The 24,421-nt window shown below is 45.2% G+C and overlaps 1 protein-coding gene across 5 annotated transcripts in view; it reads left to right on the top strand.

The window, feature by feature from the left end:
* Positions 1 to 24,421, top strand: part of rufy3 (RUN and FYVE domain containing 3) — a 45,396-nt gene that overhangs the window by 8,400 nt on the left and 12,575 nt on the right. For 3 of the 5 annotated variants that reach the window (XM_064936537.1, XM_064936534.1, XM_064936538.1), the window contains exons 2-11: positions 9,168 to 9,341; positions 11,619 to 11,736; positions 14,254 to 14,355; positions 14,558 to 14,681; positions 17,805 to 17,869; positions 18,084 to 18,219; positions 18,389 to 18,481; positions 19,749 to 19,835; positions 23,559 to 23,726; positions 23,866 to 23,963. In XM_064936537.1, the coding sequence (XP_064792609.1) occupies positions 9,168 to 9,341; positions 11,619 to 11,736; positions 14,254 to 14,355; positions 14,558 to 14,681; positions 17,805 to 17,869; positions 18,084 to 18,219; positions 18,389 to 18,481; positions 19,749 to 19,835; positions 23,559 to 23,726; positions 23,866 to 23,963 (1,165 nt within the window). Of the gene's footprint in view, positions 1 to 4,120; positions 4,824 to 9,167; positions 9,342 to 11,618; positions 11,737 to 14,253; positions 14,356 to 14,557; positions 14,682 to 17,804; positions 17,870 to 18,083; positions 18,220 to 18,388; positions 18,482 to 19,748; positions 19,836 to 23,558; positions 23,727 to 23,865; positions 23,964 to 24,421 lie in introns of those variants that run through there. The other 2 variants (XM_064936539.1, XM_064936535.1) reach the window with 2 other exon arrangements.

Below are 24,421 nucleotides of genomic sequence, written 5' to 3'. Positions count from 1 at the left end.
TTCAAAATAAAAGTATGGCATAATTCTATTATTTGTATTAATTTGCTTCACTGTCAGTGGCACACTTTTATTTTTGAAGGCAAACTGCAAATTCCACAATTGTTCCTAATCCTTATTGTTGATATCTTCACAACACATAACCCGGTCCGGTCGAGCCTCACTAGCCAGATGAAGCTAGCTGGCTGCTTATAACGTTAGCTTTGGGCAACAGGGTTAAGTAGCTGACTAGCTATTTATTTTCATGAACTGAAGTTCAATATCAATAGTCGAAAAACAAGTGGCAACCTAGCTAATACTTACTCACAAGGATTCCTAAATCATTGCAAAGAATAATGACAATGACTGCAGTTTCTACTGGTCATTGTTTTCAGGCTGGTTGTATTGGTGCTAGCTAGGCACCAAGCTAAAGCTAGCTAGGCACCAAGCTAAAGCTAGCTAGCTACCCCAGAAGTTGCGAACAAATGATACTTTATTACCAACGCGGTATTGTAAACACATCGTTCATGGCTGTTGTCTGCTTGCTTGCAGAATTTTTTTGTACAGCTTTGACAGTGCTACTGTATCTTTTTTGACACGCAAAGACCCAAACTGCGTTCCATAGTATGTATGTCGTGAAGCTAATAGCAGTGATTTTTTTTTTTCATTTTTTTTTTCAGACATCTAAATAATAGCGCATTTGTTAGTGTGTGCTGGTGCTTGGCCAGTCGGCGAAAGCCAACATCCCCCACGACAGAGAACGGTTGTTTGTCGAGGGCAATGAATTCCATTATCTTGGCGTTAATGGATCGCCTTTGAGTCGTCTCGCTGAAATGTTGTTACTATTTCAAATGACTGCTGGACTTGTCTGCTCAATCCATACAGCAGACATTGTGGACCAGGTTAGGAATGCTGTGTTGCACGTGTAGCGCTACATTTTACGTGGCGTCATTACGTCATGTACCTACGTTTGCACGTCAGTGGTTTGCACGTCAGCTTTGACATCGGTTTTGCCCATCGCCGTTAAAATAGACTTCGGCCGATACCGATGTTGGCATTTTTTTTAAGCTAATGTCAGCCGATTCCAATATGTTCACTGATTTTTATATTGTGCATCCCTATCCAAAACATGCATCCTGTTTACAACAAGGGACTTAAGTAAAACCTGAAAAAAATATCAACAAATTAACTTTATCCTGAATACAAAGCGTTATGTTTGGAGCAAGTCCAACAACACATCACTGAGTACCACTCTTCATATTTACAAGCATGGTGGTGGCTGTATCATGTTATGGGTATGCTTGTCATCGGCAAGGACTAGGCTTTTTTTAATTTTTATTAAGCTTACCTTCAAAATCCTATTGGAAAACCTGGTTGTCTGCTTTCCAATTGACACTGGGAGATGAATTCACCTTTCTGCAGAAGAATAACCTAAAACCTAAGGCCAATCTACACTGGAGTTGCGTACCAAGACGATGTTGAATGTTCCTGAGCGGCCGAGCTCCAGTTTGGACTTAAATCTGCTTAAATCTATGGCAATACTTTTTTAAAATGGCTGTCTATCATGATCCACAACCAACTTGACAGAGGTTGAAGAATTTAAAAAAGAATAATGTGCAAATATTGTACAATCCAGGTGTGCAAAGCTCTTAGACTTACCCAGAAAGACTCACAGATGTCATTTCTGCCATTCTTAAGGTGTGTGAGGACTTATGTAAATGAGATATTTCTGTATTTAATTGACCTAAGCAACTTTGAGATAGTCGGTGCCAAGCACGCCCGGATCCAGTATCTCAGAAGCGGCTGACCCTCCTGGGCTTTTCATGCACGGCAGTGTCTAGCGTTTACAGAGAACGGTGCAACAATCAAAAACATCCAGTCAGCAGAAGTCCTGTTGGAGAAAACAGCTGGTTGATGAGACCGTTCGAAGGAGAATGGCAAGAATCGTTGAAGCTAAGAGGCTGGCTACAAACACAAATAACAGTGATGTGCAAAACGGCATCTCAGAACGCACAACTCATTGATCTTTGTCAGGGATGTCAGGGATGTCAGGGATGGGCAGTTGCAGCAGACGACCACACCGGGTTCCACTCCTATCAGCTAAAAACCAGAAGAAGAAGGGGCTCCAGGCGTCACGCCATCACCAACACTGGACAATTGAGGAGTGGAAAAACACCGTCTGGAACATGACAGCGGGTTCAGTTTACTTGAGTCCTGGTCAGTCTCCAGAACTCAACCCAATAGATTATCTCTGGGATGAGATGGCACGTGCTGTGAGCAGCATGAATGTATCACCGTCCAATCAGCAGCGACTGTGTGATGCCGTCGTGTCAACATGTCCCTGTGGAACATTTGAAATACTTTTTTTTCAAGAATTCAAGCTGTTCCGGAGGCAAACGGGGGGAGGTTCAAGCCAGTTCTACATGGGGGGGGGGGGGGGGGGGGTTCAAGCCGGTTCTACATGGGGGGTTCAAGCCGGTTCTACATGGGGGAGTTCAAGCCAGTTCTACATGGGGGGAGGTTCAAGCGAGTTCTACATGGGGGGAGAGGTTCAAGCCAGTTCTACATGGGGGGAGAGGTTCAAGCCAGTTCTACATGGGGGGAAACGGTTGAGGCCAGTTCTACATGGGGGGGGTTCAAGCCAGTTCTACATGGGGGGAGCCAGTTCTACATGGGGGGGGGGGTCAAGCCAGTTCTACAGTTCTACATGGGGAGGGGGAGGTTCAAGCCAGTTCTACATGTGGGGGGGGTTCAAGCCAGTTCTAAATAGGGGAGGTACAAGCCAGTTCTAAATAGGGGAGGTACAAGCCAGTTCTAAATAGGGGAGGTACAAGCCAGTTCTAAATGGGGGAGGGGGAGGGGTGTCCAAGCCAGTTCTAAATGGGGGAGGGGGAGGGGTGTCCAAGCCAGTTCTAAATGGGGGAGGGGAGGGGTGTCCAAGCCAGTTCTAAATGGGGGAGGGGGAGGGGTGTCCAAGCCAGTTCTAAATGGGGGAGGGGGAGGGGTGTCCAAGCCAGTTCTAAATGGGGGAGGGGGAGGGGTGTCCAAGCCAGTTCTAAATGGGGGTACATAATTCCCCATTAGCACAAGGCTGCTACTAGGCTACTTTTGCTGCATTTACATTTAAGTCATTTAGCAGACGCTCTTATCCAGAGAGACTTACAAATTGGTGAATTCACCTTCTGACATCCAGTGGAACAGCCACTTTATGCCTTGCATTATTTCCACCACAAGAAACCGTGCCAAAGATTGTCACGTCAAGTTTAATTTTTATGAATTGCAACTTTTGTGTGAACTGGCGCAAGCATATTGTGTTTTACTACGCAACATCTTAATAAGGCCGCTGGGACCTGAGAAGTCGTTAGCTACCACATCAGCCCATGACTCAGGTTGTTACATCAGTGTGAAATGTTTAAAAAAAAATATATATTTTTTAAGTTTGTTCGACAACCGTGCACATTAATGTTTCATTCTTTATTTAACTAGGTAAGTCATTGATAAATGGGTTAACTGTGGAAGATACAACACCTCTGAATCAGAGAGGTGTTGTAACTGTGGAAGATACATTTCAGTCGAATACATTGTTGTAACTGGCTAGGTATCCCCTTTCCTTGAAACAACCAAAGATTCAAATGTCCCGTGTCTTTAGGGGGCAGTGTCCTGTAAATAGTGGTGGCTGAGTAAAGTGGTGCTCCTCAGCTCGGTGTTTGATTACGAGTTCTAGCCTGCCAGGAAATCTGGCTGGTGCCAGAGAGAGCGACGAGCCGCCCCTGCCTCCCTTCCTGCATCAAAGGTGCCCTCCCTCCCTCCCTCCCTCCCTCCCTCCCTCCCTCCCTCCCTCCCTCCCTCCCTCCCTCCCTCCCTTCCTGCATCAAAGATGCCCTCCCTCTCTCCCTCCCTCCCTCCCTTCCTGCATCAAAGATGCCCTCCCTCTCTCCCTGCAACAAATGTGCATCAGGGGAATTAGTCCCTTCCCCTCCCCATGCACCATCTGGTCAGGTGATGTTGCTCTTTTACCCAGCTAGCTCATTATCAGGCAGCCATCTTGGTTAACACCCACTCTGCTGTCTGTCAGAGGAGCAGCGACTCACACAACCAATCCTGTGAGGGCTAGCCGAACGAGAGAGGCAGAGGCAGAGCCCACCAAAGGAGAGGCTGTCATTCCAGCAGAGCAGAGACCTAGCGTTGTCATCCCAGTAGCCAGGCCGCGCCCAGGCAGAGACCTAGCGTTGCTACCCCAGTACCCAGTCCGCGCCGCAGAGGAAAGTAGGAGAGGGCAGGGCTGCAGCTTTTGTTGAGACAGATGCACACTGGTGGCTTTTCTCCTCAGTCCTCTGTAAAAAAAACGGGAGTGAGTGAAGGGGGGAGGAGGCACGGAGAGGGAGAAGAGAATTAACACCATCCATCCTTTTGTTTTCTATCTGGGAAGACTGCTGAGTGCTCTTCTTCTCTCTTTTCATTCCTGTTCTTATTGTATCTGGGAAGTCTGCTGTCGTTCGGCACAGAGATTTTCTCTTCCTTTTCATTCTTATTGTATCTGGGAAGACTGCTGTTGTTCGGCCACAAATCCTCTCCATCCCCCTCTTTGCGGCCTTTGCGTCGCCTGGACAGAGAGAGCGTTCCTGCTTTGTTGCCGTTCGTCTCTCAGCCCTCTATTCGCTGAGTCATCATGGCAGACGTTACGCCTCAGGCCGATGCCCCGACACCCACCACTGACAAGATCACGCAGGCAGCCCGGGAGACCATCTATCTGTGTAACTTCCGTGTGTCGGTGGACGGAGAATGGCTCTGTCTCAGGGAGCTCAACGACATCTCTCTCACCCCAGACCCAGAGCCAGCCCACGAAGGTAGGTGATAGACCGTAACATAGACAGAGGGGACTTGATCCTAGATCACCACTCCTACTGAGACTCTTTATGACCTGATCCTTGATCAGTACTCCTACTGAGACTCTTTATGACCTGATACTAGATCACCACTCCTACTGAGACTCTTTATGACCTGATCCTAGATCACCACTCCTACTGAGACTCTTTATGACCTGATCCTAGATCACCACTCCTACTGAGACTCTTTATGACCTGATCCTAGATCACCACTCCTACTGAGACTCTTTATGACTTGATCCTAGATCAGCACTCCTACTGAGACTCTTTATGACCTGATCCTAGATCACCACTCCTACTGAGACTCTTTATGACCTGATCCTAGATCACCACTCCTACTGAGACTCTTTATGACCTGATCCTAGATCACCACTCCTACTGAGACTATGACCTGATCCTAGATCACCACTCCTACTGAGACTCTTTATGACCTGATCCTAGATCACCACTCCTACTGAGACTCTTTATGACCTGATCCTAGATCAATACTCCTTACTGAGACTCTTTATGACCTCATCCTAGATCACCACTCCCAGGAGGAGGAATGAATGGAATTTTACAGTATTTCAATTTAAATATTTCAAGAAGAAAATGACATGCATTTTGTTGTTGTAGTGGAGACCATAACATTAGTAATCTCTAAAAAAATATATATATATATATATATATATATATATTTTTTTTTTTGTTTAGCTCAGAATTAAATGTTGAAGTATGCATTGAGGTGTCTGTAATAAAATAAACAAAAACATATAGACATTTAATAAATGGATTGTTATAACTTCCTACATATATTTTACAACGGAGGGGGGTGTACCAAGATGGAGGCACGGTGGCTTCAACACAGCGCCCCCTATCTGTCATCTAGTGTATATATAAATCATAGAATTTTACACTTGAATTTATTCAACATTAAATACTGCTATTTTTAATGATATGATACTTTCTATGAGAGCCACCAAAACAGTGGAAAACGGTCAAACGGAACTCCCTCTACTGGTGATGAGTTGTTATTACTTTGCTTAACCTTTTATTGAACGAGGCAGTTAAGAACTAATTCTTATTTACAATGACGGCCTACCCAAAAGGCAGAAGGCCTCGTGCGGGAACGGGGATTAAAAATAAGTGCAAAAAACATCACGACGAGAGACAACGCTATGGTGTCTTTAGGTCTGTCTTTATGTAGTAAGGCAGCCACACATGACAACACAGCGGGGTGGCAACACAGCGGGGTGGCAACACAGCGGGGTGGCAACACAGCGGGGTGGCAACACAGCGGGGTGGCAACACAGCGGGGTGGCAACACAGCGGGGTGGCAACACAGCGGGGTGGCAACACAGCGGGGTGGCAACACAGCGGGGTGGCAACACAGCGGGGTGGCAGCACAGCGGGGTGGCAGCACAGCGGGGTGGCAGCACAGCGGGGTGGCAGCACAGCGTGGTAGCAGCACAGCGTGGTAGCAGCACAGCGTGGTAGCAACACAGCGTGGTAGCAACACAGCAGGGTAGCAGCACAAAACATGGTACAAACATTATTGGGCACAGACAACAGCACAAAGGGCAAGAAGGTAGAGTCAGGTTTTTAGGCCTCCTTGCTCGCATACACTTTTTCAGTTCTGCCCACATATTTTCTACAGGATTGAGGTCAGGGCTTTGTGATGGCCTCTCCAATACCTTGACTTTGTTGTCCTTAAGCCACTTTGCCAGAACTTTGGAAGCATGCTTGGGGGTCATTGCCCATTTGGAAGACCCATTTGCGACCAAGCTTTAACTTCCTGACTGATGTCTTGAGATGCTGCTTCATCATATCCACATATAGACAGGTGTGTGCTTTAACGTCCTGACTGATGTCTTGAGATGCTGCTTCATCATATCCACATATAGACAGGTGTGTGCTTTAACTTCCTGACTGATGTCTTGAGACGTTGCTTCATCATATCCACATATAGACAGGTGTGTGCTTTAACTTCCTGACTGATGTCTTGAGACGTTGCTTCATCATATCCACATATAGACAGGTGTGTGCTTTAACGTCCTGACTGATGTCTTGAGATGCTGCTTCATCATATCCACATATAGACAGGTGTGTGCTTTAACGGATAGAGGGCATTGGGTTGTATAACTGATTTGCCAGATTGGGATGTTTCGTTTTATGTTCCTTTTGATTTCATAAAGCTCAGTGACCATGTTTTTTTAAATGACAGTTTGTCATCAAGCCAGATTACATTATATTTGTAGGAAGGAATTCGCTCAATTTGTGTCGTTAGTCATTACAAAAATAGAAAAAAACATCCTCTCTGTCTATTGGGAGCAGGTAGAAATGAGAGCAGCGATGTCCTCTCTCTGGGAGCAGGTTGAAATGAGAGCAGCGATGTCCTCTCTGGGAGCAGGTTGAAATGACAGCAGCGATGTCCTCTCTCTGGGAGCAGGTTGAAATGAGAGCAGCGATGTCCTCTCTCTGGGAGCAGGTTGAAATGAGAGCGGCGATGTCCTCTCTGGGAGCAGGTTGAAATGAGAGCAGCGATGTCCTCTCTGGGAGCAGGTTGAAATGACAGCAGCGATGTCCTCTCTGGGAGCAGGTTGAAATGACAGCAGCGATGTCCTCTCTGGGAGCAGGTTGAAATGACAGCAGTGATGTCCTCTCTCTGTCTACTGGGAGCAGGTTGAAATGACAGCAGTGATGTCCTCTCTCTGGGAGCAGGTTGAAATGACAGTGATGTCCTCTCTGGGAGCAGGTTGAAATGACAGCAGTGATGTCCTCTCTCTGTCTACTGGGAGCAGGTTGAAATGACAGCAGTGATGTCCTCTCTGGGAGCAGGTTGAAATGACAGCAGCGATGTCCTCTCTCTGTCTACTGGGAGCAGGTTGAAATGACAGCAGTGATGTCCTCTCTCTGGGAGCAGGTTGAAATGACAGCAGTGATGTCCTCTCTCTGTCTACTGGGAGCAGATTGAAATGACAGCAGTGATGTCCTCTCTCTGTCTACTGGGAGCAGGTTGAAATGACAGCAGTGATGTCCTCTCTCTGGGAGCAGGTTGAAATGACAGCAGCGATGTCCTCTCTCTGGGAGCAGGTTGAAATGACAGCAGTGATGTCCTCTCTCTGTCTATTGGGAGCAGGTTGAAATGACAGCAGTGATGTCCTCTCTCTGTCTACTGGGAGCAGGTTGAAATGACAGCAGTGATGTCCTCTCTCTGGGAGCAGGTTGAAATGACAGCAGCGATGTCCTCTCTCTGGGAGCAGGTTGAAATGACAGCAGTGATGTCCTCTCTCTGTCTACTGGGAGCAGGTTGAAATGACAGCAGCGATGTCCTCTCTCTGGGAGCAGGTTGAAATGACAGCAGTGATGTCCTCTCTCTGTCTACTGGGAGCAGGTTGAAATGACAGCAGCGATGTCCTCTCTCTGGGAGCAGGTTGAAATGACAGCAGTGATGTCCTCTCTGTCTACTGGGAGCAGGTTGAAATGACAGCAGCGATGTCCTCTCTCTGGGAGCAGGTTGAAATGAGAGCAGCGATGTCCTCTCTCTGGGAGCAGGTTGAAATGACAGCAGTGATGTCCTCTCTCTGGGAGCAGGTTGAAATGACAGCAGTGATGTCCTCTCTCTGGGAGCAGGTTGAAATGAGAGCAGCGATGTCCTCTCTCTGGGAGCAGGTTGAAATGACAGCAGCGATGTCCTCTCTCTGTCTACTGGGAGCAGGTTGAAATGACAGCAGCGATGTCCTCTCTCTGGGAGCAGGTTGAAATGACAGCAGCGATGTCCTCTCTCTGGGAGCAGGTTGAAATGACAGCAGCGATGTCCTCTTTCTGTCTACTGGGAGCAGGTTGAAATGACAGCAGTGATGTCCTCTCTCTGGGAGCAGGTTGAAATGAGAGCAGCGATGTCCTCTCTCTGGGAGCAGGTTGAAATGAGAGCAGCGATGTCCTCTCTCTGTCTACTGGGAGCAGGTTGAAATGACAGCAGCGATGTCCTCTCTCTGGGAGCAGGTTGAAATGACAGCAGCGATGTCCTCTCTCTGGGAGCAGGTTGAAATGACAGCAGCGATGTCCTCTCTCTGGGAGCAGGTTGAAATGACAGCAGCGATGTCCTCTCTCTGGGAGCAGGTTGAAATGACAGCAGCGATGTCCTCTCTCTGTCTACTGGGAGCAGGTTACCTTTCCTTCTCAGTTTTGATATGCTCTGCCTTCAGCTGTTGCCATGGTGACCAATGTATGTTTGCACCAGGGTGTGTGTTGCTCAAATCTCTTCCTCTTTCTCTCCTATGTCTCCTGCCTCCTTTGTGTCCCCCTCTATCTCTGTCACTCCAGATCCGAAGGACCCTATAGCCATCGAGCGGTTGAACCTGATGAACATGGCTAAGCTGAGCATCAAGGGTCTGATTGAGTCGGCCTTGAACCTGGGCAGGACCCTGGACTCTGACTACGCTCCGTTGCAGCAGTTCTTCGTGGTCATGGAGCACTGCCTCAAACACGGACTCAAAAGTAAGGACGTGTTACAGCTGTAACATAACTATGTTATTGTTTGTTTCTAGCCTGGTCCCAGATCGGTTTGTGCTAGCTTTACCGACTCGTTTAGAGTGAAAATCTGGTCCCAGATCGGTTTGTGCTATCTTTACCGACTCGTTTAGAGTGAAAATCTGGTCCCAGATCGGTTTGTGCTATCTTTACCGACTCGTTTAGAGTGAAAATCTGGTCCCAGATTGGTTTGTGCTATCTTTACCGACTCGTTTAGAGTGAAAATCTGGTCCCAGATCGGTTTGTGCTATCTTTACCAACTCGTTTAGAGTAAAAATCTGGTCCCAGATCGGTTTGTGCTATCTTTACCAACTCGTTTAGAGTGAAAATCTGGTCCCAGATCGGTTTGTGCTATCTTTACCAACTCGTTTAGAGTGAAAATCTGGTCCCAGATCTGTTTGTTCTCGATGTTTATTCCTCCTTGGAGTGCACTCCTCTTTATAATAGTCGCATCCCTTCTGGAACATTCCTATACCGTTATGATAATGATTCTCATAAGGACGTACAGGGCCTTCAGAAAGTATTCACATCCTTCCAGATCTTCTTGTTACAGTCTGAGTTTAAAATGGATTAAATTGATGTATTTTTGTCACTGGCCAACACACAATACCCCATAATGCCAAAGGAATTATGTTTCAAATTAATACAACATTTTAAAGCTGAAATGTCTTGAGTCAATAAGTATTCAACCCCTTTGTTATGTCAAACCTAAATCAGTTCAGGAGTAAAAATGTGCTTAACAAGTCACATAATAAGTTGCATGGACTCTCTGTGTGTTTTAATAATAGTGTTTAGCGTGACTTTTTGAATGACTCCCTCATCTCTGTACCCCACACATATAATTGTCTTTAAGGTCCCTCAGGGAATTTCAAACACAGACTCAACAGCAAAGACCAGGGATGTTTTTCAATGCCTCGCAAAGAATGGCCCCTGTTGGTAGATGCGTAAAAATTAAAATGCAAACATTGAATATCGCTTTGAGCATGACGTAGTTATTAATTACACTGTGGACGGTGTTTCAATACACCCAGTCACTACACAAATACAGGTGTCCAACTTAACTCAGTTGCCAGAGAGGAAGGAAACCGCTGAGGGATTTCACCATGAGGCCAATCGAGACTTTAAAAAGAGATACAGAGTTTAATGGCTGTGATAGGAGAAAAGTGAGGATGGATCAACAACACTGTAGTTACTCCACAATACTAACCTAATCGACAGAGTGAATAGAAGGAAGCAGAATACAAATATTCCTAAACAAGCATCCTGTTGGCACTAAAGTAAAACTGCAAAGAATATGGGAAAGAAATGAACTTCATGTCCTGAATACAAAGTGTTTCAGGCAAATCAGACACAACCTGAGTACCACTCTTCATATGTTCAAGCATGGTGGTGGCTGCATCGTGTTATGGGTATGCTTGTCATCAGCAAGGACAAGGGATTTCTTTAGAATGCAGAGAAACGGAATAGAGCTAAGCACAGGGAAAATCCTAGAGGAAAACCTAGTTCAGTCTTCTTTCCACCAGACATTAGGAGATGAATTAACCTACAGCAGGACAATAACCTAAACACAAGGTCAAATCTAGAGTGGAGTTTCTTACCAAGACGATGTTGAATGTTCCTGAGTGGCCGTGTTAGTTTTGACTTAAATTGAAATTAAATTGCCTTAAATCTATGGCAAGACTTGAAAATGTCTTTTTATCATAATCAACAACCAACTTGACAGAGGTTGAAGAGTTTAAAAAATAATAATGTGCAAATATTGTACAATCCAGGTGTGCAAAGCTCTTAAGAGACTTACCCAGAAAGACTCACAGCTGTAATCTGTGACGAAGGTGATTCTAACGTGTATTGACTCAGGGGTGTGAATACTTATGTAAATTTAGATATTTCTATTTAATTTTCAAAACATTTGAAAAAATGTCTAACCATGTTTTCACTTTATGATGGTGTAATGTAATGTGTGTAGATGGGTGACTTTAGTTGTTTTAATCCATTTTGAATTCCGGCTGTAACGAAACAAAATGTGTAATAAGTCAAGGGGTGTGAATAGTTTCTGAAGGCACTGTATGTGACCACGACAAGCCATTGGTTTTGTACATTTACCCAACTTAGAAGAAGAGTTTAGCCCAGAGGTTTTAAGCGTAAAAAAGGAAACCTAAAGCTTTCTTGGTCTTAACCAGACCCTCTGCCTAACACCCCTCATCCGCTTGTCCTCAAACCCTCTTCCTCTACCGACCCCCTCAGCCAAGAAGACGTTCCTGGGGCAGAACAAGTCTTTCTGGGGGGCCCTGGAGCTGGTGGAGAAACTCACCCCTGAGGCTGGAGAGATCACCGCCAGCGTCAAGGACCTGCCAGGACTCAAGTAAGACCTGCGCCTGACTGACGCCGTCCCTAATGTCCTCTTCCCGACTGACGCCGTCCCTAATGTCCTCTTCCTGCCTGACTAACGCCGTCCCTAATGTCCTCTTCCTGACTGATGCCGTCCCTAATGTCCTCTTCCTGCCTGACTAACGCCGTCCCTAATGTCCTCTTCCTGACTGACTGACGCCGTCCCTAATGTCCTCTTCCTGACTGACTGATGCCGTCCCTAATGTCCTCTTCCCGACTGACGCCATCCCTAATGTTCTCTTCCCGACTGACGCCGTCCCTAATGTCCTCTTCCCGCCTGACAAACGCCGTCCCTAATGTCCTCTTCCCGACTGACTGACGCCGTCCCTAATGTCCTCTTCCCGACTGACGCCGCCCCTAATGTCCTCTTCCCGACTGACGCCGTCCCTAATGTCCTCTTCCCGCCTGACAAACGCCGTCCCTAATGTCCTCTTCCCGACTGACTGACGCCGTCCCTAATGTCCTTTTCCTGACTGACGCCGTCCCTAATGTCCTCTTCCCGACTGACTGACGCCGTCCCTAATGTCCTCTTCCCGACTGACGCCGTCCCTAATGTCCTCTTCCCGACTGACTGACGCCGTCCCTAATGTCCTCTTCCCGACTGACTGACGCCGTCCCTAATGTCCTCTTCCCGCCTGACTGACGCCGTCCCTAATGTCCTCTTCCCGACTGACTGACGCCGTCCCTAATGTCCTCTTCCCGACTGACTGACGCCGTCCCTAATGTCCTCTTCCCGACTGACGCCGTCCCTAATGTCCTCTTCCCGACTGACTGACGCCGTCCCTAATGTCCTCTTCCCGCCTGACTGACGCCGTCCCTAATGTCCTCTTCCCGCCTGACTGACGCCGTCCCTAATGTCCTCTTCCCGCCTGACTGACGCCGTCCCTAATGTCCTCTTCCCGACTGACTGACGCCGTCCCTAATGTCCTCTTCCCGCCTGACTGACGCCGTCCCTAAGTCTGCATCTAATGTCACAATAGTAGAGAGAATAGTAGAGATTTTATTTCAGCTTTTATTTCCTTCATCACATTCCCAGTGGGTCAGAAGTTTTCATACATTCAATTAGTATTTGGTAGCATTGCCTTTTAAATTGTTTATCTTGGGTCAAACGTTTCGGGTAGCTTTCCACAATCTTCCCACAATAAGTTTATAAAGTTAATTTTGGCCCATTCCTCCTGACAGAGCTGGTGTAACGGAGTCGGGTTTGTAGGCCTCCTTGCTCGCACACGCTTTTTCAGTTCTGCCCACATATTTTCTATAGGATTGAGGTCAGGGCTTTGTGATGGCCACTCCAATACCTTGACTTTTTGCCACAACTTTGGAAGTATGCTTGGGGTCATTGTCCATTTGGAAGACCCAATTGTGACCAAGCTTTAACTTCCTGACTGATGTCTTGAGATGTGGAAATATTGAAGCATCATCATTTTCCTACCTCATGATGCCATCTATTTTGTGAAGTGCACCAGTCCCTCCTGCAGCAAAGCACCCCCACAACATGATGCTCCCACCCCCGTACATCACGGTTGGGATGGTGTTCTTCGGCTTGCAATCCTCCCCCTTTTTCCAACAAAAATAACGATGGTCGTTATGACCAAACAGTTCTATTTTTGTTTCATCAGACCAGAGGACATTTCTCCAAAAAGTGCGATCTTTGTCCCCATGTGCAGTTGCAAACCGTAGTCTGGCTTTTTCTATGGCGATTTTGGAGCAGTGGCTTCTTCCTTGCTGAGCGGCCTTTCAGGTTATGTCGATATAGGACTCGTTTTTCTGTTGATATAGATACTTTTGTACCTGTTTCCTCCAGCATCTTCACAGGGTCCTTTGCTGTTGTTCTTGGATTGATTTGCACTTTTCTCACCAAAGTACATTCATCTCTAGGAGACAGAACACGTCTCCATCCTGAGCAGTATGACGGCTGGGTGGTCCAATGGTGTTAATATTTACATACTATTGTTGTACAGATGAACGTAGTACCTTCAGGCATTTAGAAATTGCTCCCAAGGATGAACCAGACTTGTGGAGGTCTACAATTTCTTTTCTGAGGTCTTGGCTGATTTCTTTAGATTTTTCCATTCTGTCAATCAGAGGCATTGAGTTTGAAGGTAGGCCATGAAATACATCCACAGGTACACCTCCAATTCACTCAGATGATGTCAATTAGCCTATCAGAAGCCTCTAAAGCCAAGACATAATTTTCAGGAATTTTCCAAGCTGTTTAAAGGCACAGTCAACTTAGTGTTCTGACCCACTGGAATTGTGATACAGTGTAAGTGAAATAATCTGTCTGTAAACAATTGTTGGAAAGATTACTTGTGTCTTACACAAAGTAGATGTCCTAACCGACTTGCCAAAACTATTGTTTGTTAATAAGAAATTTGTGGATTGGTTGTATTGATGTTAACTTGTCACACGCTATCTGATTGGTGTAAATCTCTGTCACTCACCGTTCAGTTGATGTGATTGGTGTAAACAAACCCCTGTCACTCACCAGAACCCCGTTAGGAAGAGGGCGGGCCTGGCTGCGATTGGCCCTGATGCAGAAGAAGCTGTCAGACTACATGAAGACCATCATCAACAGAAAGGACCTGCTCAGGTGTGTGTGTGTGTGTGTGTGTGTGTGTGTGTGTGTGTGTGTGTGTGTGTGTGCGCTTTAACAGTGTTGTTTAATGAGGCCGATGGTGTGTGTGTGTGCGTTAACAGTGAGTTGTTCAATGAGGCGTGTGTGTGTGTGTGTGCGCGCGCGCATGCGCGCTAACAGTGTTGTTCAATGAGGCCGATGGTGTGTGCGTTAACAGTGAGTTCTACGAGGCCAATGCGCTCATGATGGAGGAGGAGGGTGCCGTGATTGCCGGGCTGCTGGTTGGGTTGAACGTCATCGATGCCAACCTCTGTATGAAAGGAGAAGACCTGGACTCACAGGTTGATGTTCTACACTGTAGTTAGTACACTATACATTTACACTGTGTAGTTACACTGTAGTTAGTACACTATACATTTACACTGTAGTCAGTACACTATACATTTACACTGTGTAGTTACACTGTAGTTAGTACACTATACATTTACACTGTGTAGTTACACTGTAGTTAGTACACTATACATTTACACTGTAGTCAGTACACTATATATTTACACGGTAGTTACACGGTAGTCAGTACACTATACATTTACACTGTGTAGTTACACTGTAGTTAGTACACTATACATTTACACTGTAGTTAGTACACTATACATTTACACTGTGTAGTTACACTGTAGTTAGTACACTATACATTTACACGGTAGTCAGTACACTATACATTTACACTGTGTAGTTACACTGTAGTTAGTACACTATACATTTACACTGTGTAGTTACACTGTAGTTAGTACACTATACATTTACACGGTAGTCAGTACACTATACATTTACACAGTAGTCAGTACACTATACATTTACACTGTAGTCAGTACACTATACATTTACACGGTAGTCAGTACACTATACATTTACACTGTAGTCAGTACACTATACATTTACACTGTAGTTACACGGTAGTCAGTACACTATATATTTACACTGTAGTCAGTACACTATACATTTACACTGTAGTCAGTACACTATATATTTACACGGTAGTCAGTACACTATACATTTACACTGTAGTCAGTACACTATACATTTACACGGTAGTCAGTACACTATACATTTACACTGTAGTCAGTACACTATACATTTACACTGTAGTTACACTGTAGTTAGTACACTATACATTTACACGGTAGTCAGTACACTATACATTTACACTGTAGTCAGTACACTATACATTTACACGGTAGTCAGTACACTATACATTTACACGGTAGTCAGTACACTATACATTTACACGGTAGTCAGTACACTATACATTTACACGGTAGTCAGTACACTATATATTTACACTGTAGTTCGTACACTATATATTTACACTGTAGTTAGTACACTATACATGTACACTATACATTTACACTGTAGTCAGTACACTATACATTTACACTGTAGTCAGTACACTATACATTTACACAGTAGTCAGTACACTATACATTTACACGGTAGTCAGTACACTATACATTTACACGGTAGTCAGTACACTATACATTTACACGGTAGTCAGTACACTATACATTTACACGGTAGTCAGTACACTATACATTTACACTGTAGTCAGTACACTATATTTACACTGTAGTTACAGAGTAGTTAGTACACTATATTTACACTGTAGTTACAGAGTAGTTAGTACACTATACATTTACACGGTAGTCAGTACACTATATATTTACACGGTAGTCAGTACACTATATTTACACTGTAGTTACAGAGTAGTTAGTACACTATACATTTACACGGTAGTCAGTACACTATATATTTACACTAGTCAGTACACTATATATTTACACGGTAGTTACACGGTAGTCAGTACACTATACATTTACACTGTAGTTACACTGTAGTTAGCACACTATGCATTTACACTGTAGTTAGTACACTATACATTTACACTGTAGTCAGTACACTATATTTACACTGTAGTTACAGAGTAGTCAGTACACTATATTTAGACTGTAGTTACAGAGTAGTTAGTACATTATACATTTACACGGTAGTCAGTACACTATATTTACACTGTAGTTACAGAGTAGTCAGTACACTATACATTTACATGGTAGTCAGTACACTATATATTTACACGGTAGTCAGTACACTATATATTTACGCGGTAGTTACACGGTAGTCAGTACACTATATTTACACTGTAATTACAGAGTAGTTAGTACACTATACATTTACACGGTAGTCAGTACACTATATTTACACTGTAGTTACAGAGTAGTTAGTACACTATACATTTACACTGTAGTTAGTACACTATACATTTACACTGTAGTCAGTACACTATACATTTACACTGTAGTCAGTACACTATACATTTACACTGTAGTCAGTACACTATACATTTACACTGTAGTCAGTACACTATACATTTACACTAGTCAGTACACTATACATTTACACTGTAGTTAGTACACTTTACATTTACACGGTAGTTAGTACACTATACATTTACACGGTAGTCAGTACACTATACATTTACACGGTAGTCAGTACACTATACATTTACACGGTAGTCAGTACACTATACATTTACACGGTAGTCAGTACACTATACATTTACACGGTAGTCAGTACACTATACATTTACACGGTAGTCAGTACACTATACATTTACACGGTAGTCAGTACACTATACATTTACACGGTAGTCAGTACACTATACATTTACACGGTAGTCAGTACACTATACATTTACACGGTAGTCAGTACACTATACATTTACACGGTAGTCAGTACACTATACATTTACACTGTAGTTACAGAGTAGTTAGTACACTATACATTTACACTGTAGTTAGTACACTATATTTACACTGTAGTTAGTACACTATATTTACACTGTAGTTAGTACACTATATATTTACACGGTAGTCAGTACACTATATTTACACTGTAGTTAGAGTAGTCAGTACACTATACATTTACACGGTAGTCAGTACACTATATATTTACACGGTAGTCAGTACACTATATATTTACATGGTAGTTACACGGTAGTCAGTACACTATACATTTACACTGTAGTTACACTGTAGTTAGCACACTATACATTTACACTGTAGTCAGTACACTATACATTTACACTGTAGTCAGTACACTATACATTTACACTGTACTATACAGTGCACTATATATTTACACGGTAGTCAGTACACTATATATTTACACGGTAGTCAGTACACTATATTTTTTAGAATAAGGCTGGAGCATAATAAAATGTGAAAACATTGAAAGGGTCTGAATACTTTCCAAAGCGTCTGTATTACCTTTATTTGACCGGGACAATCCACATCTTTTATAAACATGGCAGATTTATCCAGACAGCTAGTTTTCAACTGCAGAACCTTGGTTCTGTGTTTCTCTTCCTAACTGCAGTGTTAATGCCAGTGTCTGTTTCCTGTTTCCAGGTCGGGGTGATAGACTTCTCCATGTATCTTAAGGATGGAGGTCACAGCAGCAAGACTGTAGAAGGGTGAGTTCCTCCTCTCCTCACCCTGGGGAGACACGGCCCTAGGGAGACACGGCCCTAGTTTTGGGGAGGCACGGCCCTAGGGAGGCACGGCCCTAGGGAGACACGGCCCTAGGGAGACACGGCCCTAGTTTTGGGGAGGCACGGCCCTAGTTTTGGGGAGGCACGGCCCTACCGACTTACCACATGTTTTGTATTTTGTCTCGTCTCCCACCAGGGATGGCCAGATCACAGCCATCCTGGACCAGAAGAACTATGTTGAGGAGCTCAACAGACACCTGAGCGCTTCAGTCAACAACCTGCAGGCCAAAGTGGACACTATGGAGAAGTCCAACACCAAGCTCACTGAAGAGGTGGGCTGGTTAGTTTCTACCTGGTTCTCATTTCTACCGTGCGTTCTGCCACTGCACTATGGTGCCGATAGGTGCTTTTCTAGAAGCTCACCGGTGTGTGTGGTCTGTCCAGTTTGCAGTAGACAACATTAGTAATGTATGTTTGTAACCTGCTGTGTTGTTTGTCCAGCTTGCAGTAGCCAACAACCGGATCATCACCCTACAAGAGGATGTAGAACGAGTCAAGGAGGAGAGCTCCTACCAGCTAGAGTCCAGTCGCAAGGTTGTCCACCCCTCGAACATTTTCAGAAATATCTCGTATGTAGGGTGTACTTGGTTGTATGTTGTAGGGTGTACTTGGTTGTATGTTGTAGGGTGTACTTGGCTGTATGTTGTAGTGTGTACTTGGCTGTATGTTGTAGGGTGTACTTGGCTGTATGTTGTAGGGTGTACTTGGCTGTATGTTGTAGGGTGTACTTGGCTGTATGTTGTAGGGTGTACTTGGCTGTATGTTGTAGGGTGTACTTGGCTGTATGTTGTAGGGTGTACTTGGCTGTATGTTGTAGGGTGTACTTGGCTGTATGTTGTAGGGTGTACTTGGCTGTATGTTGTAGGGTGTACTTGGCTGTATGTTGTAGGGTGTACTTGGCTGTATGTTGTAGGGTGTACTTGGCTGTATGTTGTAGGGTGTACTTGGCTGTATGTTGTAGGGTGTACCTGGCTGTATGTTGTAGGGTGTACCTGGCTGTATGTTGTACCTGGCTGTATGTTGTAGGGTGTACTTGGCTGTATGGTGTATGTTGTACTTGGCTGTATGGTGTAGGGTGTACTTGGCTGTATGGTGTATGTTGTACTTGGCTGTATGTTGTACTTGGCTGTATGTTGTACTTGGCTGTATGGTGTAGGGTGTACTTGGCTGTATGGTGTACTTGGCTGTATGTTGTACTTGGCTGTATGGTGTAGGGTGTACTTGGCTGTATGGTGTAGGGTGTACTTGTCTGTATGTTGTACTTGGCTGTATGGTGTAGGGTGTACTTGGCTGTATGGTGTAGGGTGTACTTGGCTGTATGGTGTAGGGTGTACTTGGCTGTATGGTGTAGGGTGTACTTGGCTGTATGGTGTAGGGTGTACTTGGCTGTATGGTGTAGGGTGTACTTGGCTGTATGGTGTAGGGTGTACTTGGCTGTATGTTGTACTTGTCTGTATGTTGTACTTGGCTGTATGGTGTAGGGTGTACTTGGCTGTATGGTGTAGGGTGTACTTGGCTGTATGGTGTAGGGTGTACTTGGCTGTATGGTGTAGGGTGTACTTGGCTGTATGGTGTAGGGTGTACTTGGCTGTATGGTGTAGGGTGTACTTGGCTGTATGGTGTAGGGTGTACTTGGCTGTATGGTGTACTTGGCTGTATGGTGTACTTGGCTGTATGGTGTACTTGGCTGTATGTTGTAGGGTGTACTTGGCTGTATGGTGTAGGGTGTACTTGGCTGTCTGTTGTAGGGTGTAATAATTGAGTTGTATATCATGTAATGTGCTCCATGCTGTCTCGCCAGGCGTCGCGGTCAGGGGACGGCTTGGCAGACGGCCAGGTGCTGGGAGAGGCACGCAAACAGCTTAAGGAGGAAACTCTGCTACGATTGGTCAGTTTCTCTCTCTGTTCGTCCCCTTTATTCCTGACATGGATCAGATATTTCCCCCGTCCCCCTCAGGACATGGAGTTGGAGGTGCACATTAGAGGTCGACCGATTTAATCGGAATGGCCGATTTAATTAGGGCTTATTTCAAGTTTTCATAACAATCGGTAATCTGTATTTTTGGACACTGATTTGCCGAATTATTAAAACAAATATATATATATATGTGTGTGTAATATATATTACACCTTTAATTTACCAGGCAAGACAGTTAAGAACAAATTCTTATTGTCAATGATGGCCTAGGAACGGTGGGTTAACTGCCTTGTTCAGGGGCAGAACGACAGATTTGTACCTTGTCAGCTCGGGGATTCGTTTTTGCAACCTTCCGTTTAACTAGTCCAATGCTCTAACCACCTGCCTTACATTGCACTCCACGAGGAGCCTGCGTGGCAGGCTGACTACCTGTTACATGAGGGCAGCAAGGACCCAAGGTAAGTTGTTAGCATTAAACTTAACTTATAAAAAACTATCAATCTTAACATAATCACTAGTTAACTACACATGTTGATGATATTACCAGGTTAACTAGCTTGTCCTGCGTTGCATATAATCGATGTGGTGCCTGTTAATTTACCATTGAATCATAGCCTACTTCGCCAAACGGGTGATTTAACAAGCGCTTTCGTGAAAAAAGCACTGTTGTTGCACCAACGTACCTAATCATAAACATCAACGCCTTTCTTAAAATCAATACACAGGTATATATTTTAACCTGCATATTTAGTTAATAATGCCTGCTAACGTGAATTTCCTTGAACTAGGGAAATTGTGTCACTTCTCTTGCATTCCGTGCATACAGAGTCGGGGTAAATGCAGCCAGCCAGTCGTGGTAAATGCAGCCAGCCAGTCGTGGTAAATGCAGCCAGCCAGTCGTGGTAAATGCAGCCAGCCAGTCGGGGTAAATGCAGCCAGCCAGTCGGGGTAAATGCAGCAGTTTGGGCCGCCTGGCTCGTTGCGAAATGTGTGAAGACCATTTCTTACTAACAAAGACCGTAATTAATTTGCCAGAAATGTACATAATTATGACATAACATTGAAGTTCACTGGTCACGATGGCAACACCCACCCGTAGCACGCGCTCCAGCAGGTGTATCTCACTGATCATCCCTAAAGCCAACACCTCATTTGGCCGCCTTTCCTTCCAGTTCTCTGCTGCCAGTGACTGGAACGAATTGCAAAAATCGCTGAAGTTGGAGACTTTTATCTCCCTCACCAACTTCAAACATCTGCTATCTGAGCAGCTAACCGATCGCTGCAGCTGTGCATAGTCTTATCGGTAACTAGCCCACCCAATTTTACCTGCCTCATCCCCATACTGTTTTTATTTATTTACTTTTCTGCTCTTTTGCACACCAATATCTCTACCTGTACATGACCATCTGATCATTTATCACTCCAGTGTTAATCTGCAATATTGTAATTATTTGCCTACCTCCTCATGCCTTTTGCACACAATGCATATAGACTCTTTTTTTCCTACTGTGTTATTGACTTGTTAATTGTTTACTCCATGTGTAACTCTGTGTTGTCTGTTCACACTGCTATGCTTTATCTTGGCCAAGTCGCAGAACTTGTTCTCAACTAGCCTACCTGGTTAAATAAAGGTGACATAATAAAAATAAATAAAAAGGTTGTGCAATGTAACAGCAATACTTAGACTTATGGATGCCACCCGTTAGATAAAATACGGAACGGTTCCGTATCTCACTGAAAGAATAAATGTTTTGTTTTCGAAATTATAGTTTCCGGATTCGACCATATTAATGACCAAAGTATTTCTGTGTGTTATGTTATATTTAAGTCTATGATTTGATATTTGATAGAGCAGTCTGACTGAGCGATGGTAGGCAGCAGACTCGTAAGCATTCATTCAAACAGCACTTTCGTACGTTTTGCCAGCAGCTCTTCGCTGTGCTTCAAGCATTGAGCTGTTTATGACTTAAAGCCCATCATCTCCCGAGATGAGACTGGTGTAACCGAAGTGAAATGGCCAGCTAGTTAGCGGGGTGCGCGCTAATAGCGTTTCAAACGTCACTCGCTCTGAGACTTGGAGTAGTTGTTCCCCTTGCTCTGCATGGGTAACGCTGCTTCGAGGGTGGCTGTTGTCGTTGTGTTCCTGGTTCGAGCCCAGGTAGGAGCGCGGAGAGGGACGTAAGCTATACTGTTACACTGGCAATACTATAGTGCCTATAAGAACATCCAATAGTCAAAGGTATATGAAATACAAATGGTATAGAGGGAAATAGTCCTATAATAACTACAACCTAAAACTTCTTACCTGGGAATATTGAAGTCTCATGTTAAAAGGAACCACCAACTTTCATATGTTCTCATGTTCTGAGCAAGGAACTGAAACGTTAGCTTTCTTACATAGCACATATTGCACTTTTATTTTCTTCTCCAACACTTTGTTTTTGCATAATTTAAACCAAATTGAACATGTTTCATTATTTATTTGAGGTTAAATTGATATTATTGATGTATTATATTAAGTTAAAATAAGCATTCATTCAGTATTGTTGTAATTGTCATTATTACAAATAAATGTAAAAAAACGGCCGATTAATCGGTATCGGCTTTTTTTGGTCCTCCAATAATCTGTATCGGCGTTGAAAAATCATAATCGGACGACCTCTAGTGCAGATTGTCTCTCTATCCCTCTCCCTCATTCATCCCCCCTCTTCCTCCGTCCCCCCCTCTCCATCATTCATCTATCCTTCCTCATCCCCTCTCTCCATCATTCATCTATCCTTCCTCATCCCCTCTCTCCATCATTCATCTATCCTTCCTCATCCCCTCTCTCCATCATTCATCTATCCTTCCTCATCCCCTCACTCCATCATTCATCTATCCTTCCCTATCCCCCTCTCCATCATTCATCTATCCTTCCCCATCCCCCTCTCCCTCATTCATCCCCCTCTCCCTCATTCATCCCCCTCTCCCTCATTCATCCCCCTCTCCCTCATTCATCCCCCTCTCCCTCATTCATCCCCCCTCTCCCTCATTCATCTATCTTTCCCCTGCGCCCCGTACTAACCCGTCTCTCTCCCTGCGCCCCGTACTGACCCGTCTCTCTCCCTGCGCCCCGTACTAACCCGTCTCTCTCCCTGCGCCCCGTACTGACCCGTCTCTCTCCCTGCGCCCCGTACTGACCCGTCTCTCTCCCTGCGCCCCGTACTAACCCGTCTCTCTCCCTGCGCCCCGTACTGACCCGTCTCTCTCCCTGCGCCCCGTACTAACCCGTCTCTCTCCCTGCGCCCCGTACTGACCCGTCTCTCCCTGCGCCCCGTACTAACCCGTCTCTCTCCCTGCGCCCCGTACTGACCCGTCTCTCTCCCTGCGCCCCGTACTGACCCGTCTCTCTCCCTGCGCCCCGTACTGACCCGTCTCTCTCCCTGCGCCCCGTACTGACCCGTCTCTCTCCCTGCGCCCCGTACTAACCCGTCTCTCTCCCTGCGCCCCGTACTGACCCGTCTCTCTCCCTGCGCCCCGTACTGACCAGTCTCTCTCCCTGCGCCCCGTACTGACCCGTCTCTCTCCCTGCGCCCCGTACTGACCAGTCTCTCTCCCTGCGCCCCGTACTGACCCGTCTCTCTCCCTGCGCCCCGTACTGACCCGTCTCTCTCCCTGCGCCCCGTACTAACCCGTCTCTCTCCCCCCCTCCAGGATGTAGAGAAGGAGTTGGAGGTTCAGATTGGTATGAAGCAGGAAATGGAGCTGTCTATGAAGATGTTAGAGACGGATATGTGTGAGAAACAGGATGCTCTGGTGGAACTACGACAACAGCTGGATGAACTCCGGACCCTCAACCTGCAGCTTGCGCAGAAGTCCCAGGTACACGCCTTGGGTGTGAGAGAGGCTCTTATAGAAATGTATTATATATTTTTTTTACAAAGACCCACACTAACTCAGTTATTGGAATTTCAGTTAAATGTATTGAAGTGTAATTGATCCCAATCCTTGGTGTCCACAGAGCTCGGAGGTGAGCGCCAAGCAGAAGAGTGAGGTCATCAGTCGCCTAGAGGAGAAGACCAATCAGATGGCTGGGACTATAAAACAGCTAGAGATCAGGTGGGAGGTGATCCCATCTTCACACTCCACTCCACACTACACTCAGGGCTCTGAAGTGCACTACACTGCACACTACACTCAGGGCTCTAAAGCACACACTCTACACTATACTCAGGGCTCTGAAGTGCACTCCACTTCACACTACACTCAGGCCTCTAAAGCGCACTACAATACATACTACTCAGGGCTCTAAAGTGCACACTACTCTACACTACACTCAGGGCTCTAAAGCGTGAATATTTTAGTTGCATATGCTCCTAAATATTTTGCTGTGAGAATCTGGAATCTGCCTCTGAGTGTCATACGCTCAGGCCCGGAAAACAAATCAAGTGCACCTGTAGTCCACAATCATCTCCTTTGGCCAATCAGATGGTTCAGATTATGGTGTCTGTTGTTTCCTTGAACGCACAGCAAATGTGATACTCTGAGATTAAAAAACCTTTTAAAACCAGTCCTAG

The sequence above is a fragment of the Oncorhynchus masou genome, chromosome 25 (genome assembly GCF_036934945.1).
Source record: "Oncorhynchus masou masou isolate Uvic2021 chromosome 25, UVic_Omas_1.1, whole genome shotgun sequence".
Taxonomy (NCBI): domain Eukaryota; kingdom Metazoa; phylum Chordata; class Actinopteri; order Salmoniformes; family Salmonidae; genus Oncorhynchus; species Oncorhynchus masou.
Note: the sequence above shows the minus strand (reverse complement) of the source record. Positions and strands in the feature narration are given on the sequence as shown.